Here is a 19,575-nt window from a genome sequence, read left to right on the forward strand (position 1 = left end):
GTTAAAAGCTGTATTAAAACAAAAAGGCTACCCCTACAAAATATTAGATTAGTAAAAGTTTAATAAATTTAAAAAAAAACATGTTTTTTCTAGTTTGGTTAAGCACACGAAATAAGGTGTGACGTGGATTTAGTTATAATTTTGATTTTGCTGTAAATATATTACTTAAGAAGAAATAATTTAAGTTTATTTATGTATGTTTGTAACAAGAAATAATTTATCTTTGAATGTACGTTTAAGTTTTTTTTCTAAATAAAGTTTATACAAAAATATTAAACTTTTTTATTTTGTGATGATCGGGCACACGAAATAAGCTGTGAGCCACTGTAGTTGCCAACCCAATAAATTAAAGCAGTACTGGAAATCTCCAGTGCAATATTAGTTTAGATGCTAAAATTTAGACGAACGCGCACACAGCCATAATTCCGATGGGAAAATCCCAACTGTTTTTTTGGTGAGGCACCCTAATACGTACGTTTTTACATTTTTACATTTGCTTGGCGATTTGTTTGCTTGCTTACATTCACACACATACACGTATATGTGCATTTATAAATAAACAAAACGTGTATGTGCTTCACAGAAATTTTGAAGTTATGTACATCCATACATACCTACAAATATACGGAAGTTTATATTCATATCAGCAAAAACCCAACCCACTGCGCTGTGCCGCTGTAATTCACACGTTTTAAAAATGGCCATTGGCAGCAGTTTAATACGCAAATTCATTCTCAAGTGGCCGTCATCAAGAAAATACTAAAAATCTCTGATTTGGCCGGTCGTTGTGTTTTGCTGAAACCCTGATAAAAACATAGTAAAGTAGAGCCGTTCCCGCAATTCGTCCGTCATGATTTTTTTGTTTGTTTTGTAAGTTTGCCGGCATAGTAAATCGTTTATCAGAGAGTATGCAAATGCCATATGAAAACAAAGTACATATAAACATACATATATGTACATATAAGTAAATAAATATAACCATAAACAATCAGTTTCAAATTTCAAGTTTATTACTTTTACTTGGGATTGATTTTGAATTGATGCCCTTTCCAAAAGAATAGAGAAAATGATTTATAGTTATAAGGAATGCGCAAATAAAATATTTAAAAAATCATCGCATTATTCAAGCCATTTGTTTTATTTCCTAAAGGATTGTTTACCTTATAAAGGGTGATCAATTTAGAGCTATCGGATTTTAAATTGAAATAAAACCAAGAATATTCAAATTATGTAATTGGGCAATCTTTAATATTTTCGTGCAGAACCATTCATGACACTTCTTTTGTAATGATAATCCCTCTCAAATGTTGCCCGCAACTGCGCCCAAATTCGGCCATACGTAAACACCAATTTTGAATCACTCGCTGGACGACTTCGGTCGGTATCTCGTGAATAACTTTAGTAATGTGGGCTTTCAATGCCTCAATCGGCGAAGCGGGCTTATCCGGAAAGCATTTAGACTTTGCATACTCCTACAAATGAACATCCAAAGGTGTGAAATCACACGATCTTGGTGGCCAATCCACTGGTCCGAGACGAGAGATAAATTGCTCACCGAAACGACGACACAGTAAATCCATTGTTTCACGAGCCATATGACAAGTAGCGTCGTCTTGTTAGAACCAAATGTCGTCTTGTTAGAACCAAAAAGTCGTTTATCATGGCGCGATAGCGTTCGCCGTTCACTGTTGCATTGGCGCTAGCCTCGTCTTTAAAGAAATATGGGTCGATGATTCCTCCGGCTCATTGGCTGCACCAAACGGTTGTTTTCAATGAATGTAATGGCTGTTTGTTGGTTCTTGAATGGCTTCGGGTAGCTCTTCAGTCCAAATATGGCAATTTTGCTTATTGACGCAGCCATAATAGGCTTCATCGCTGAACAAAATTCGGGTCTCAAAATACGGATCTTCGGCGAATTTTTCAAGACACCAACGACTGAAATTATGGCGCTTTGGAAGATCGGTCGGCTTCAAATCTTGTACTAGGTTTATTTAATACACTTTCAAACCAAGATCTTTGCGTAAAATCGCCCAAGTAGTGCCATAAGATAAGCTAAGTTGTTGAGATCGGCGCCGAATGGATTCTTCGGGGTCTTCGGTTAAACTCTCTTTTACAGCCGCAATATTCTCTTCTTTTCGGGCTGTACGTGGCCTAATCGGTCGAGTATCATCCAATAATGTAAAATTATTCTCAAATTCGCCGACGGTCACCGAATAATCGGTAGGACGGTTTTATAGTATATTCCATAAATTGGCCTGAGCGCGCGAAGAATACTTTTCACAAAGCATCGATTTTCGTTGTAAAATTGTACAATTTATGAGGCGTAAGTCTTTCCATGATGAAATATCAATAAACACTGAAATATTATATTTACTTTGACAGTAGACACACGCGCGATCTGTCAAAAAAATATTGGAAATCTTTATTTTAACCTTTACTCGCTCCATTGCTTGCCTGTTTGTATACTGCAGCTGTCTAGTTCACGAATGTCAAATAAAATTGATGTACGACCCCACTTACGAAAATTATTTTCGGATAGGGTGATTAAATTTGCGCCACCTTGTATAACGAGTATTCCTATAAATATAGATGTATGTGCTATATATTTAAAATCGGAAGTAGAAACGAAAAACTTCTTATAAAAGTAAATGTAGAGATTCTTGTAAAATGCTTCAAAATTTTCCAATGGGTGTGAGAGAGTTAAGACCGCCGAAGGCTACGCTTGCTTATGGCGTACTTTTAAGGTACTTGACCACCTTATAAGTTTCAAAAAATTAAATTTTTTTTTTACATTTTTTCAATCCTTATACTTTTAAAAATCATCACCTGAAACTGTTTTTTTAAATTCGAATTCTAACAAAGTGAAATCAGTGAAAATGTGCAGGCGCATCCTGCACTCATTACTTGCTGACTCAGCTGAAAGAAAATAGCAAGTTTTAACTTTAAACGCGTTTTTCCAGAAATTACTTTTTTTCGAATGGCGGACACTTTATCTCCGAAACTGCTTAGCCGATTTTAATGATTTTGGTCTTGTTTTATTTGTTAAGATGTTTTGTATGCCAATTTACCACATTTTGCAAAAAAAAAGTTAATAAAGTATTGCTTTTTAAGCATAACATTGTGAAAAACAGGGGTGTTTTCTTAACTTTTTTTCAAACATCCGCCATTTTTTTATTATTTTTTTTTTTTGTCAGTTTGTGGTAAATTCTCACGCAAGGAACCTTCCTTTTGAAAATTTTGTTTCTCTCTTTTGTTTTAGAATTACCATTTCTAGATTAACTGTCCGCCGCAAGACATGATTTTCTTCAGGCCTCGACTTTGGCGCCTCCTGGATATATGTTAAAAAAAGAAATTTTAATAAATCAATTTTTTTTTGTATTATATAAGCTCTAAATAAAAATTTAAAAAAAAATTTATTTTAATATATTATACAGAACATGAAAAAAAAATTATTGAATATGTTGTACTTTTTAGCTTTCCAAGGTGGTCAAGTACCTTAATGCGTAAATTTTCTGATTACTTTTTAACAAAACATACGTTATAAAGATCTGTTTTTTGACTCAATCTCACAGCCACAAAAAGTTTAAAGGAGAATCCCAATCTCAGCAAAGATGAAGTGGCCAAACTACACCAACGTTGGGAGCAAGAATGCCAATGGATGATGCAATGTGACACACCATACATAGTGCGCGGCCTAAACGACCGGGTCGATCAAGAGTTTATCGCATATCTAACAGAGCGCCACCCCTGGCGGCCGTTGCAGCCCGTTGTAATGGAGTACTGCAACGGTGGGGACCTGCGTACGCAATTACAGTTAGTTCACAATGTAAATGGACTAGTGGAATTCGAAGTGCGCGAAGTATTGCATGCCCTCCGTCACGCCATCGAATATTTACACATCAAATGCCACATCGAGCATCGAGATCTCAAGCCGGACAATGTGGTCATACATCAGGAAGCTGGACGGCGGATCTATAAGGTACCAAGTAAATCGTTTTTTAAATGCTTTGCACTACTCTAACATTTCCATTTTCTTCTCCAGCTCACTGATTTCGGCTTCGCACGTACCATCACCGAGAATACGATGCTGAAGAGCATTGTCGGTACGCGAAACTATGTAGCGCCAGAGGTTTTAGACACCGCGGAATATAAAAATACGGTCGATTATTGGTCATTGGGCATAATTGCCTACGAAGTGATTTGCGGTAATCTACCATTCATACCGCATCAAACTTTGTACGATATCGTAACAAGCATACGCAAGAAGCCAGCCAAATGCATTGCGATAACTGAGAATTTTGGCGGAGAGAAAGGAGCAAAGTATGAATTCCATGAGCGAATTCCGGTTGAGAATCACATGAGTCCAGTATTCTTAAATAAAATTGAAAATTGGTTAACCACAGCTTTGGATCAGAACTATCACACGCGCGGCACACGACTAGCGCCGTCCTCAAAGGAGCGCACGCTCACATTTTATACTGAGTTAGATGCCATTTTGGCACAAAAGGTGTTGACCGTTTTCTTTTTACCAACTTTAAAGTTTTATTCATGGGAAATAACGGCTGACATGACACTGTTAGATTTTAGAAAACTTGTGCAAGGTGAGACGGGTGTAGCGGATATTTATTGTATTTTCCCAACGGGTCATCCCAGGCCGGTGCTTTCACAAACTTACAAGCCGATCGATTTTTTCGTTGAAGAATGGGAGCACAATCGTAATGGCAACAATCCGCCGGTGATGCTGTATATTGCGGGCATGAAATGTGAATACAATGCAGCGCCACCGGAAATTCCCACACATTTTAAAAAATATTTGCATTCAAAAGAAGAAATACCCAATTGGCTGTTGAGCAGCATCGAACAAAGTACGCATTTTTTGCTTAGTAATGAACAGTTCCATCTCGAGGCATTCGTCGGCGGGTTAAAGGAATATGCGCTGACTATGGAGCACGAAATATTTCAATACGATACAGACCAAAATGGAAATAAGTTGCAGCAATACTTCAACGAGCTCATCGAAATGCATGGACGCGTAGAACAATTTGGCGTGAATATTGAAGCAGCAAAGCAGGCGTCCGCAGCACAGGTGATATTTATTACCAATGCTTGCAAAGCATTTAAGTATTGAAAATTGTTTTTATTTTTATAATTTTTAGATTGAAAATTGTGACGGCTTCTTTGGGGAATGGTGTGCTCGTGCGTTGAAATTTAAAGAAGATTTCGCTACTTTGGAGGGTCTCAAAAACAAAGTTAATCGCTACTATAAATCCGGATTGCGGCGTGCCAAAGAAATGGCGATTAATCCCTTTTTCGACCAACTGAAGAATAAAGACGCCTACAAACTGTAAGTTCTTAGACAAAACAATATTCAAATTGATTGCTTCTTTGTTTCACAAACACATTTATATTATATTTACTGCTTAGCCTTGAGTTTAGACGCCATCTTGAAAATGTGCAGAAAGTGAGACTAAATGGAAAGGAACGTTTGGAGCTTTGCAGAACGGCCGTGTATGATTGTCTGGGTCAAAGGGAAAAAATCATTATGAACGAGCACTTAAAATATGCATACTCGGCGATAACTTCAGTGCAAATGGAATTTGGCATGTTGAAACGCATCGTCCATCATAGTTTAGAGGAATTAGTCGAAATGAGGAACGCCTTAGCGCAAAACACTATAAACTTCCATACCAAAATTCTGAACATTTACAAAAGTGGCAAAGTACAACGCACCACTTTGGCACAGGACGGAAGTTCGCCTATAATCGTTAATGGCAATAGTGAAATGGCCAACAGCATTAATGAAATTTTCCAATATCCTTTGACGTCATTAATCGAAGAAGTTACGGGGAGAATTATCCAGTAAGTTTTGCATTGCTACTAAAGCACTTATAATATTAAAGCGCTAGCTACTGGGGCCTTTGGCTTATTGCTAAAAGGAAGAAGAGTAGTCTGAGAGAATTAAAAATATTTAAATATTTATTGGCTCCTATGGTTAAAATTCCAAATGTTGTAGTTTTAAAATAAAATCGTTTCTTATTTTATTACAGGATGGATATCGATGAAGATATGAATAGAAATAGCGATCTGCCAGCCACCATCGACGAATGACGAGCATTAACATTTATTTTGACAAATACGCATTTGCATTTGGAATGAGTAAAAGAGATAATGTTTAGGCAAAACATGACTGATTGTGATAACACATTTATTTATTACAAGTGTTAATGTTTAATTACTTTTATGTCCTACATCATGTCCATATGTATACTAGATGGCAAAAAAAAAAAAAATGTTTTCTTGATGCTGCCACCTAAATTTGTTCTAAGGCCAAAGAAATTAGTCACCTAAACTTTTTTTTGCTTTTCTCTTGAGTTTTTTTTTTTTTAATTTTTAACTGTGCTGCCAACGCTTGAAAATCAGCATTGAATTTGCATGAGAAAAAATGCACGCTTCCGTAAATTTTGTATGAATTGACTTGCGGATCGATATTATTTAAACTCCTTGAAATTTCACTACAAAAATGTACAAAAAATGTTTTCAAAAATAAGAAAACAAAACGAAAGTTATACGTATTTTTTTAAATATATATTTTTTTCAGTATAGTTTATTTGTTTTTTTGAATATTTTTTATTATAATTTTCATTAAACTTTTTAATTATAATTATTTTTATTAAATTTTTGTTCTATAATTCTTTTTATTTCATTTTTTTTTTCTTAAATTGTTGTATTATAATTTTTGTCTTTATTAAAATTTTTTAATGAAAGTTAGCATTGAATTTGCATAAGAAAAAATTCACTCTTCCATAAATTTGATATGAGATGATTTACTACAGATCGATATTATTTAATCTCTTTGAAATTTCACTTCAAAAATGTACAAAAAAAATTAACAAAAATAAGAACAAAAACGAACATAATACGTATTTTTTTAATTATAATTTCTTTTATTATACTTTTTTTTCTTAAATTTTTAATTTTTTATTCATTTTTTTTTTATTATAATTTTATAAGAACTATAAATTATATTATAATTTATATATAAGAAATATTTTTTATTAATTTTTTTTTTATTATAATTTTTTTAATATTGTACATTTTTTGATTATAATTTTTTTATTTTGTAAAATTTTTTTTATAAATTTGTTTTTTCATAAAATTTTTTTTTTTTATTATATATAAATATATTTTTTTTTTTTTACTTTTTAATGAAAATTAGCGATTGCATAAAAAATGCACTCTTTCGTAAATCTTGTATGAAATGATTTACAGATCGATCGATATTATTTAATCTCCTTTAAATTTCACTTCAAAAATATACAATACAAAAAATATTAATAAAAATAAGAAAAAAAAGGAAAATAATACGATTTTTTTAAATTATACTTTTATTATCAAATTTTTGTTTTTTATACATTTTTTTTATTATAATTTTATAAGAACTGTAAGTTATATTATAATTTATATATAAGAAATATTTGTTATTCATTTTTTTTTATTATACTTTTTTTAATACATTTTTTGGTTAAAATTTTTTTTTATTTTATTTCATTTTTTATATTAAATTTTTTATTTCTTCATTAAAGTTGTTTTTTATTATAATATATTTTTTTTACTTTTTAATGGAAATTAGCCTTGAATTTGCATAAAAAATGCACTCTTTCGTAAATCTTGTATGAAATGATTTACAGATCGATCGATATTATTTAATCTCCCTTAAATTTCACTTCAAAAATTTACTAAAAATGTTTACAAAAATAAGAGAAAAAAACGGAAGTATGTAATACGCTTTTTTAAGGTAATTTTGTTTTTATTATACATTTTTTTATACATTTTTTTCTACAAAATGATTTTGTTTTTCATTATAATTTTGATTTTATTAATTTTTTTATTACAATTTTATTAAATTGTTTTTTTTTTATTATAATTGATTTTTCTTTTTGCTCTTATTAAATATAATTGTTTTTTGATACATTTTTTTCTACAAAATGTTTTTGTTTTTCATTATAATTTTTTTATTATAATTTCGATTTTAATATTTTTTTTAGTACAATTTTATTAAATTTTTTGTTTTTTTTTATTATAATTTTTTTATTTTAATTATAGATACTTCTATCTTTTTTGTGCTCTTATTTAAATTTTTTTTATTATAATTTCGATTTTATTAATTTTTTTTATTATAATTTCGATTTTATTAATTTTTTTTATTACAATTCTATTAAATTGTTTTGTTTTTTTTTATTATAATTTTTTTTTATTTTTATTGTAATTTGTGTTTTTTTTTTGCTCTTATTATAATAGTTTTTTTTTATATATAATTTTTTTATGATAATTTTTTATTATAATTTCGATTTTATTAATTTTTTTTATTACAATTTTATTAAATGTTTTTTTTATTATACTTTTTTTATTTTTATTGTAATTTGTTGTTTTTTTTGCTCTTATTATATTATAATTGTTTTTTTTTTTTTAAATACAATTTTTTTGTATGATAATTTTTTTTTATTAAATTTGTTCGTATTAATTTTTTTTTTTTTCATTTTGCGAAATTTTCAGCTAGTTTTCACTATAAAAAGTAGTTGATTCTCTTTTTTTTTAATAAAGCATTTAAATAAATAAAAGTACAGGTGACTAATGTTTTTTACTATAGATTTAGGGGGCAGCAAAGCGAGAAAATATTTTTGTTTCGACCATCCTAATATACAACTTTCCTGCAATAAGTCAGGATTTCTCACAACTAGCGTTAAATATCTAAGAAATATTTTTTAAAATGTATATTTTATGTAACTTTTATTGTAGTCAAGTACGACCACAGTCACAAAGCGGGTAGTATTGAACAACTACTACTTTGTTCCGTATTTTACTGCAGGCCAGCTGGCAAATATGGCTAAGTGTATTTTAAACCTGAATCGTCTAAATGCAAAAACAAATATTCGGCATAATTTGTAGTAGTTTTGAGTAAACGGCAAGAAATGCTTGTAGGCAAATATTTTCGTTTGATTTCAAAGAAGTCAGAGAGCCAATTTAGTTTTTATGCTTATCTTACGAATAGATAAAATTATGTTTTAAGTCGTTATCTTCGTCCTTCTAAACGTATCGTGTAACGCATGAAACCGTTTGTAGTTAAATGGTTTTTCCTCTTTTATGCTTCATTTAGTGTTTCGCAATTATCCTTCTGAGTGTTTGCTATCATATTTTTCGCCACTTTTGCGGAAGTGGTAAATCACTTTTTCTTTTAATGTCGAATGTGTGTTTTTGCATCTAGAGGCTTCACATACTTTTTAATTAATGTATATGTATGTGCATATATGTATATTATTAGAAATACTTACGTATAAGTCGCAATAATGCAACAAAAACTTGTTCTTTTATAATTATAAAGAGAGGCGCAGATGCTTGACAAATGCCAGCAGTCGTTGTATTGGTTTGAATAAATGTTTATGGGTGAAAGTACGCGTATGTATGTACGCCTATAGATGAATATTTAGAGAAGTAACATTTTCGGCGGCCGCCGTAGCCGAATGGGTTCGTGCGTGATTACCATTCGGAATTCACAGAGAGATCGTTGGTTCGAATCTCGGTGAAAGCATAATTAATAAAAACATTTTTCTAATAGCGGTCGCCCCTCGGGAGGCAATGGCAAACCTCCGAGTGTATTTCTGCCATGAAAAAGCTCCTCATAAAAATATCTGCCGTTCGGAGTCGGCTTGAAACTGTAGGTCTCTCCATTTGTGAAACAACATCAAGACGCACACCACAAATAGGAGGAGGAGTTCGGCCAAACACCTAACAGAAGTGTACGCGCCAATTATTTATTTATTTTATTTAACATTTTCTGAATGTTGTATTTTCTGAAGCATTGCAACGAATGCAGCAGCAGTGCGCTGATTCCAACGATTACGTTCTGGTAAATACATATACAGCGCCTCACAAAAGTATTCGGAAATACTTATTCTCGATTATAAAATATCGGAAACTCCTTTCACTTTTTATTTATTGTTCAAAAACTCATTCAGTCAATTCATTGTGGTCTAAGTTTCAATTGAAATATAATTTTTTTTTCTCAGCGAGACTCCTATAAATTTCTGGGGCTGAAGTGCGTGGCCCTCGCTTGATTTTTTTTTCTAATAATAACGACCTTCTGGTGGGAATTCAATTTTTCAGCACCTCTTGATCGCTGTGCTAAGTTTATCGCTTTACAAAATGTTATGGCTGGTTGAATTGCTTTTTTTTATATCTGATACCTTGTTTTGAAATTAGAAATCTCTTTTAATCTTCATTTTGTAAATTAAATATTATTTTTCTTTCTTCGAAAGTGATTTATTTTGACCCATATTTTAAACAACTTCTCGTATTTTATTACAAATTAAGTGAAAACTAAGGAAAGCATCGAACTTTACTAATAGAACGAAAATTAAATTACACCAACAGCAACGCGCTTTTGTGTGGATAATGGTACCTTTGCAAAGCTTATTACTACTAATTAAGATTTCGAATACTTATGTGATGTGAATTCAAGTGGTCGCACTTATAATTTTTTATTAAATTTTCTTTTTTTTTCAAAAAAAGCAAAGCGTTTATCAGTGTTAAAAAATGAGTTTTTGAATGTGAACCCGAAATAAAGTTTTTGTGTTTTTGTATGTACTTTCTACTACGAAAACTAGATTTCCAAATACTTTTGTGAGGCAGTGTATACGCATTTACCGTACATATATACATTTCATGTAACTTTTTTTTTTTTTTTTTTTTTAGCTTTTATACCTAAAAAGTAGAGTTCTTAAGAAATAAGAGCTGTAAATGTCGTTGTTTGGTACTTTTATTATACTGACTTGAATAAATGTGTCTCTTTTATTGAGCAAAGAATTTTTTTAACCATATTCTTAAGAAAAATTTTATATGAACTAACAAAATGTTATTAAAGCCAAAAATTTTTAAAAATGTTACAAATTACAAATGTGTTTTTTTCTTATGTCTCGTTTTCATTTTTAAAAAGTATTATAACAGAATTATAAATTACAAATTTTTATAACGAGAATTGCCTATGTTGTGAAAATGCCCGACATTCCGATTGGCTGCCATGACTAATAGTGTAATTACTCTTCACGTAAACTCAACTTAAGTTACGTGAGACTTTAAGGTATTTACTCAAGCTGTCAAATCAGTTTGCGTGTACAGCCTCATGCCAAATAAATAAGAGCTCACAATTTTTTAAATGTTTTTCTTCTCAGCATTCTTGAGCTCAATGAGCGCTCACACCAGTTGCTTAGTGTTTAGCCGAGCTCTTTCTCCAATTTGTGGTGTGCGTCTTCATGTTGATCCACAAATGGAGGGACATGCAGTTTTAAGCCGACTCCGAACCATACACGTTTTTATGAGGAGCTTTTTATGGCAGAAATATACTTGGAGGCTTGCCATTGCCTGCCGAGGGGCGACCGGTGTTAGACAAAACTTGTTTCTATCAATTGGTGTTTCGTGCCCGGTGTCTCGAACCTCTGTGTTTCCGAATGGTGGTAGTCACGTGCCAACTCATTCGGTTACAGCGGCCGCCGAGCTCAATAAGTACTCCTAACAAAAAGCGTCGCCACCTGCCGTAAATTGATCCTAACTTTAAGTCTGGTTGTTGTTGTAGCCGTTTTCTCTAAACCTGTGGTCGCATCATCGCATATGTGAACTTTTGTTGAGCGTATCCGTTTGATCAAACTGTTGAGGTGACAGTCCTTGGCCAGATATAAACCCGGCTCGTTTCGGTTACGTAGAACCGACTGTCGTGGCACATATTTGGTCTCTTATTGGAATCGTCGTTAGTCCATGAAATATTAATTAATTTGCGCACTAATTTCATTAATCGTGAAAACGTCAATTAATTTTGTGCAGGATTTATAAAAATTCAAGTTTTATAGACCATAGTCCTCTCAGTCTGATTGCTGTACGTGAACTCTCTCCAGCTTCTTCCCCGATGCCATCGTCTCCACCAGATAATGACTCCATACTACAAAGTTTGCTTTTTAATGGTATTATAGAGCCAAAATACAACTCTAGGCGAGAGGCTCCATCTTTTGCCAATCGCGCCATTGCATCCATACAAGGCTATGGTGACCTTCGTTATCCTCTCCTTAATGTTGGCCTTCCATGTCAGGTTTTTGTCAAGGACTAGACCTAGGTATTTCACCTTGTCAGAAAGCACTAACGAAGCACGCCCTATCGTTACAATGATACTGGTAGCATCGCGAAGCGCCATGGAAGTGGCCATCAAAAGGCTGTAATGTCACGTGAAAATGTTCAAATAGTGAAGAAGCGACTTGAGCGAAGTCCCCGACGAAAATATCTGACCGTAGCATCCGCCGTATACTGAAAAATGATCTGAAAGTCAAGCCTTACAAGATCCAAAAGGGGCATGATCTCACACCAAAGCAGCAACAAGTTAGACTCGAGAGCGATCAATTTCGAAAGCGGTCAATTTCCGAACATTGTTTTTTTTGACGAGAAGATTTTTCAAATTGAGCAATTCGTAAACTCCGTAAGGTTTATTTGACCGACCGATCGTACGAAAATTTGAACCATCGATTGGCCACCAGGAGGTAGCACCCGTCACAGGTAATGGTTTGGGCCTCTATAACCGCAGATGGGCGCTCCCCAATCGTTTTACTCGAGCCTGGCGTCAAGGTAAATGCCAAATATTATCGGGAAGTATTCTGGAGGTTGCCTGAACCACGAATGGCTAAAAAACAATGTTTCGAACTTTAAAACATCCGCACAATGGCTCTGAAATGCACCGAATGCGAATCCGATGGATTATTTTCTTTTGGCTATTTTCGCGAGCAAAGTCTGAACTAAAAGATTCACCAGTTCCGAATCGTTGAAAAAAGCCATTGTCCGCCAGTGGCCCAAAATACCTACAAGTCACATTCGGGCAGCTTGCGATTCGTTTCTGGACCGTCTTAAGGCCATAGCTAAGGCAAATATGGTGTTCATATCAAGCAAAAGTAAATTGGTTCTTAATTTTGTATTATTTTTACACATTTTATGGCTCTTTCAATTGGTTAAAATTTGAGTGCCGGACCCTGTATGTATGAGGTCATAATTAAATAATAAAAGGTTTACTCAGTAAGCAGCTTTCCCGTTCCCTCTTGACAAATCGGCTCCCTTAGCAAGACACTGAGTTGCTACTCTAGAAAATTTGAGTAAAAGTAAAATTTGTAGAAAAAACATTTCGTTTTCGGAATGTCTAGGTTCAAAACGATATTGAATGCATCCTGACATACCGCTTAAGTCAGGATATCATAGAGCATCTTTCTGAAGCAATGCGCGTGAAAGATGGATACTTAGGCAATTTGAGCTCGATACGCCTTTAAAATAAAGGTTGCGGAAGTACTTAATAGGTTCCTAGGTTCAAAGAAATCGTGCCAAATATCTTGGCGATTATTTTTTTGAAGCTGGGAACCAGTTTGCAAAATGTCTCACTGGAGGGAGTAGTTACCTTCTCAAAACGATGTAAGTATTTAAGCAACTTAGTTAGCGGATAGAAATCAAAGGCAGGGCTACCGAGTGCCTTTTTTGGACTAACAACCTGGCTAACCTAAACAAATACATCCATAAGTTACCAATTAATCCCAGCGTCCGAACGGTCAGTGGTTTTTTATGAGGAGCTTTTTCAATACACTCGGAAGTTTGCCATTACCTGCCGAGGGGCGATCGCTATTATAAACATTTCCTATCATTTGATGTTTCTTGCCCGGGGTTTCGAACTCGTGGCACCCCGAGGTAATTAATAAGTACAGGTAGTTTGTCGAGTAGTTAGGAATGTAAGAATAATCGTGAATTCCGGGTCAAAACTCCAAACTTACGTGGGCCAAGCCTAGTAAAGTTAGCCGTGATTTTCCGCTTCCTGATGAATCCGCTTCTTCTATGAAAGAACTCATTAGGGTCATAAAGCTTAGGTAACAACAGCATCATATTGGCGATCAGTTTTTAGTTTAAAATTAATTCACAAAATATAATTCTGGGATTAAGGAAGCCCATTTTTTATATAATACTTGGCAATTTACAGATATTTACTTATAACTATTCGAAACAGTTCTACTCTCCACTCTTGACAATTCGCCTTTCAGGCGCATTTAGTGCGACTTATTAGCCACTGGAAGAGTCAGAAACAGTCAATAACTGGTCTTGGCAAATTGAGTGAACAACTTGCGCTACTGCGAGAGCAGTCAAGACAGGCACTTTGATAAAATTGCATAGCGATTAAAATAGATTTTTATTAATTCATTTTATTTTTAAAAATAAACTTTTATTTGGACTACCCTGTATTTCCATCTGCGTTTTAAGTTAAATACATTGTACGATACTTAAAGTAAGATTCTCACTTAAAAAAGTTCCATTTGCAGACTCAGCAATGCCAATGGTTGATCAGCGAAAATGTGGGCTGTAACCCTGAAGAATTCTTTAGGAAATTGATTAGTTCAGCGATTTCTGCGCTTTATAAAACCAACCGTTAAGCGCTTGCAACAGCTTACAAATAACTAAGCTCTGCGCGGGTGTAAAATTCCGCACAAATTTCGAAATGGAAAATATGAAATTTTATGCCATTTTAATGCTGTTGGCCACTTGCAGCAGTGGCGTGTTGGCCGCACCCAGGTTTAAGACGGAGCGCACCCAATTACGTAAGATGTACGTTTTTGCTTTTACACTTCTCAACTATACATTTTTAATTTTTCTATTTTCGATAGCATCTTTTGTGAAAGTTTGCCATCGCAGTGATCCGAATTTGGATATGTGCGCACGCCAATCGCTGCTCGCTTTGAAAGACCTATTTAATTATGGAATTCCAGAGCTATTCATACCACCCATCGCGCCGTTGGTGGTGCCCGAGATTAAAATGTATCAGGACTCGGGCGCAATTTATCTGCACTCAACCTTCAAAAATATCACCATAAATAATTTGGCCAATTTCACGCTCAACGAGCTGCACATTGATCCGGAGAAAATGAGATTGTCGCTGTTGATGAGCATTCCGAATGTGACCATGGACGGGAAGTATGCGATGAGTGCCAAAATTATGATGATGCCTTTAGGTGGCGAGGGCGATTTCAGGGCGAATTTCAGTGAGTCTCCTTGTTAGCGAAAAGTGTTTATTGATTAATAACTGTTTTGTATTAATTCTTTGCTAGCCGATGTCGAATTGGACACAGTAATTACCGCAGAGCGTTACGTGAAAGATGATCGCGTATTTGGCAAAGTGAAGGATGTGAAGGTGCAGTATACGCTGGGTAAGGCGCAATTGCATTTGAGCAATCTCTTTAATGGCGATGAAGCGCTGGGCGAGCGTATGAATACATTTTTGAATGAGAATTTCAATTCACTTTCGGATGAGTTACGGCCGCTGCTGGAAAGTTCAATATCGGATATTGTGCGCGCCTCGGCGGTGAAAATCTTCGATACTTACAGTTTTGATGACTTGCTGCCGGAATGATTTCTTGCAAAGATGTAAATTAGGAAAATTAAAAGTAAAGTGTTTTTTATAAGTAACGTATTTGTAGTTTGCGACTTGGGTCTTCAAAACCAGCAGAAAATAATTTCCTTAGAAAAAGAAAGAAAAATAATATCAATATAAGACGATCGAAGTGTTGATCTATTTAGTTTTTCAAAAAACTTGTTTGTTGTTGATGTGTCTCGGATTAATATATTAGTTTAAAGATGCTTCGATGGAACTCTCTTGAAATGTATGTTAGTATTGGATTTAAATTTTTCTGCTATAGCCGAATTGGTTGATGCGTGACTACTATTCGGAAGTGTGTAGGTTCGCATCTCCATCTAGTCCGGGAGCCAGGGGTCATTTTGACCTCATCATTTCATGCCGATTGATTATCATAATATAATAATGATGGTCAGCTGCGTTTATAGCGGTGGGTCAGCCGAAGCAAAAATGTATCATTGCGTTCATACATCTCGGCGGCGCGTGGAATTTTCAATGATTCGGCTGACCCACCGCTATAAACGCAACTGGCCAGCATTATTATATTTTTATGTGTCCAAAATTATGTAAAAAAAAAATTCAATCGGCATAAAGTAGTTTTACTTTTTAATTTATTTTACAAGTTCGCCTGTTCAGCTGACGTATTTTCCCCCCTCTACGGCGCAGCTGACTTTATTTTTTATTCTACTAAATGTCAACAATACATGAAAAAAATTTCAGCCGGTATAAAATGAGTTGGTGGACTTTTTTTTTCGACACGTTTCGTACCCTCCCACAATCACACCCACCGCTAGTGCGCCAGCTGACGTTCACTTTCGTTATTCATGAAGGCTAAATCACAAGTATAGTCAAGAATTTAAAGGTATAAAAACGCAGTCCAAAATCGACCCCTGGCTCCCGGACTAATGGTCCCTCCATTTGTGGAACAGCATCAAGACGCTTGCCACAAATAAGAGGATGAGCTCGGCCAAACAAATTAGAACGAGTAAAAAAAGAGGATTTAAAAGGAAGCAAATAAAAAAGCTGTAAAATGTATGTTCTGTATTAATATAACTAAACTATAAATAAAAAGAAATTTTTGAAGTATATAGTATGTACTTTTATGTGACTTCCATAGGTGTAAAGTTGTAACAATCAATGGAGAAGTCAAGCATTGCATTGATACTGTAGTAGCCCTTTCGGTTGTTGCGGAGGAATTTTTCTTTAGTGGGAGAAATAATTTTTATGTGCGTCCCATCCACACACAAAATGATGCCAGGAATTCTATATTTTTGCTTTGCCGTTTTTCATTGGCACTCATGTCGAGATTTACCCACTGAGGACACAATCGTGTTTGTAGTGACGCCAATACGTCTTTTAGCACATAGCTAAATGTGGACTGCCCCGAAATCTTTGCCAACTCCGTGCTGATAGCCTCCCTTCGCAAGAAATCGTAAAACAGAGGATAGTCGAAGAGCTGGAGTTAAGGACGACGACCTCGCTGAGCTTATGCTGTCTTCAATAAAACTCAAAACGTATGTAAATAAAGCTTTATTTAATCGGTAATTTTTGATAAACCTGTTTTAAACCATATTTAAATAAACGTTGTCTTTAACAAAAAGGCTACTACTTACATTGGTTCGCCCATATCGAAAGGTTTCCTGCATTTTTCAATATTTTTCGCTCAACTCTGAGACTCCGTTTGCTTTTCTTACTTTCCTGCTCCATAACACAACCGCACAAGTCAACGAATACATTTTAATTTGAAAATTCAGCTAACTTGACAAAAAACTTGAAGATTATTTGCGAAATTGTCTATTACATTGATGTGAGCTGTTGTCGAAATATCAAAATTTCACATTTGAGTTTGGCAGCACTTTTTTCGTGTTCACATGGAACCCACAATTACAATTTTTTCGTATTCGTAGTAGACATTCGTATTCGAAGCTTTTCTACGACGGATTCTATGATAGGGGAGCCATTTTTTTTTATTTTATAATAAAAATATTTTTGTTTTTATAAATTTTGCTTTTTACAATTTTGTTGCTTTTTTTTGGCCGAGTTTAAAAATTAAGGGAATGAAGGATGGCTCCGTGTATAGAAATCCGCGCAAGTGGGGAAAGTCGCTGATGGTCATTCACCTGGGAGTGGCCTAGACAATTTTTCGATATACGGTTGAAGCAGCTCACAACTTCCGCGTTTCGCCCGAGGATACTCTGGGTAGCTTCCCAACACCATTTTAGGAGCGAGTTAAGTTGAGAAATCGAAACAGCACAGGATATCTTATTGCACGTTGGGTTCGGAACCAGCTATGTAATAATCCTTTCCAATGAAAGCTCGGATACGAGCTCCCCTACTCGTATGACGACTACGGCAAACGTAATCACTTTATTACTCCCATCCAAATCGGATTTTTGACGTTATTGTAAAGAATGGTGGCCATATACCATATTAAATAAAATAACTAACAGTTAACAACTTCAACGTTTTTTTTTTTATTTTAACATTTTCCTCTGCGGCCTTAGTCAAGGCAATAAAAAATTATTACTCGTCAAGGTAAATCAAGTCTTAATTAGCAGTTATCTTCGAGAGAAGAAAATTTTTCTAGCGATTAGTTTTCTTATAAAGGAATTCAATTCTGGGAACTCTGAGGAGTATTTCGACACAAAAACTAATGGAAAATAGTTGGCCCGAATCAAGGTAGAGGAAGTGTATTTAAAAAGTATCACATCTTTATTTGCATTTATAGAAACTCTTTGATGACTTGTATTCCAAAATATATGTTTAACTCGCTGGCCTTTCTCGCTTCTTCACTACGAGGAATATCCAGGTTTCCCCCACTAAAGGAGGTCAAACTGTCGTTCAAATGTGAAAGCCGGGGACACACCAATGCCAGCCGCTGAACAAATCTAAAATCCTGTGTGTCCCTTCGCCAGTTTGCTTCCATCTCGACGAATACAACCACAATTGACACTAAGGTCTAAAACCGCTACAAGCAGCTCAAATCCTCAAATCGCTAACCGGTAGCAGTTGGGGCAAAGACAAAGAAATGGTGCTGGCGACATTTAAAGCAATTGGCGGGTCTGTGATAAATGATGCTGCGCTCAACTGGCCGCGTGGCCGCGTGGCGCTAGTGATTCACAGTGGAGAAAGCTTTATGCCTATTAGAATACTGCTATCAGGATAGCCACGGAATGTCGCGTGATATCTCCCTTGCAACATCTTCACAACGAGGCTTCCATGCTCTCCGTTAAGGAGCATAGTAGGATGCTCAGCAAGCAATTCCTGCCAGGTCGTTACCGCAGAGCCTGAGTCACCACCCAGCCTCGAGTCAGGAGACATATCTTCAACCACTCCGATGAGATCCAGGACCAAACACGACTACCATTTCTGGATCGAACAGTGCGCAGACAGACATTAAACGACATTCAACAGAAGCCTCTTACATACTCCTAAACTCCCAAACGTCGAACGCCTTCATCGCAATTCAACCACCACTCATTGCGACGATGAGTTTCAGCTTCCTTGTGAGGCCCGCATAATTTTGGTTCAATCACCTACCCATTCGCATGCCCTATTAAACATACTCCCCTAACACCCCTCTCCCTCTGGACCCAACCTGTCGAAACAGCACGTTTTTTGGGTCTACCGTTAGATGAGTTAGTGGAAGACGACCAGTGACTACATCGCACTGGCAGGGCTTAATGAACTGCTTCAATAACAACAGACTCAAATTTCCATGGTGGAGAGATAAATTTGCTGAGGACAAGCGACGAGTCGAAATCAAACTATACATACTTACTTATGTGGCGTAATGACTGGGTGTCGGTTTGGCCGAATTCAAAATAGTGTGGTGCTGTTTCTGTCTTGCGCTTGCTGATGCCAGTTGGAAATCTTGAGTGATGACAGGTCCTTCAGAAGTTGGTCCTTCATATGAAGATGTGGTCTTCCTCTTCCACGTCTTCCTTTTGGTCCACTTCGTCCTTCCGTGTCGTAAATTCGCCTTGCTGGAGCGTTTTCTTTCATATGGATGACATGGCCAAGCCAGCGTACCTGGTGTATTTTCACACGCTTAACTATGTCTATGCCCGTATGTACCTTATATAGATCACTGTTCCACCGTAGCG

At 35.2% G+C, this 19,575-nt stretch overlaps 2 protein-coding genes across 2 annotated transcripts in view; both read left to right on the top strand.

The window, feature by feature from the left end:
• LOC128868134 (inhibitor of nuclear factor kappa-B kinase subunit beta) overlaps window positions 1-6,567 on the top strand; it is a 28,970-nt gene extending 22,403 nt beyond the window's left edge. Inside the window, exons 2-6 of the mRNA XM_054109901.1 lie at window positions 3,573-3,979; window positions 4,043-5,086; window positions 5,157-5,344; window positions 5,425-5,859; window positions 6,048-6,567. Coding sequence (XP_053965876.1) covers window positions 3,573-3,979; window positions 4,043-5,086; window positions 5,157-5,344; window positions 5,425-5,859; window positions 6,048-6,108 — 2,135 coding nt within the window. The 3' untranslated portion in view covers window positions 6,109-6,567. The remainder of the gene's footprint in view (window positions 1-3,572; window positions 3,980-4,042; window positions 5,087-5,156; window positions 5,345-5,424; window positions 5,860-6,047) is intronic.
• Window positions 6,568-12,108: 5,541 nt separating this feature from the next.
• LOC128868142 (circadian clock-controlled protein daywake) lies at window positions 12,109-16,531 on the top strand. The gene is made up of 3 exons (XM_054109913.1): window positions 12,109-14,657; window positions 14,724-15,098; window positions 15,165-16,531. The coding sequence occupies exons 1-3, from the start codon at window positions 14,558-14,560 to the stop codon at window positions 15,464-15,466; spliced, it is 777 nt and encodes a 258-aa protein (XP_053965888.1). The 5' UTR covers window positions 12,109-14,557; the 3' UTR covers window positions 15,467-16,531.
• Window positions 16,532-19,575: the final 3,044 nt, after the last annotated feature.

This window comes from Anastrepha ludens, chromosome 2 (genome assembly GCF_028408465.1).
Source record: "Anastrepha ludens isolate Willacy chromosome 2, idAnaLude1.1, whole genome shotgun sequence".
NCBI classification, from domain to species: domain Eukaryota; kingdom Metazoa; phylum Arthropoda; class Insecta; order Diptera; family Tephritidae; genus Anastrepha; species Anastrepha ludens.

Excerpts from the sequence above, each read along its gene's own strand:
- LOC128868142 (XM_054109913.1), top strand. The coding sequence starts at position 14,558 with ATGGAAAATATGAAATTTTATGCCATTTTAATGCTGTTGGCCACTTGC. Across the intron at positions 14,658-14,723 it reads GACGGAGCGCACCCAATTAC|CATCTTTTGTGAAAGTTTGC; the intron begins GTAAGATGTACG and ends TATTTTCGATAG. Across the intron at positions 15,099-15,164 it reads CGATTTCAGGGCGAATTTCA|CCGATGTCGAATTGGACACA; the intron begins GTGAGTCTCCTT and ends ATTCTTTGCTAG.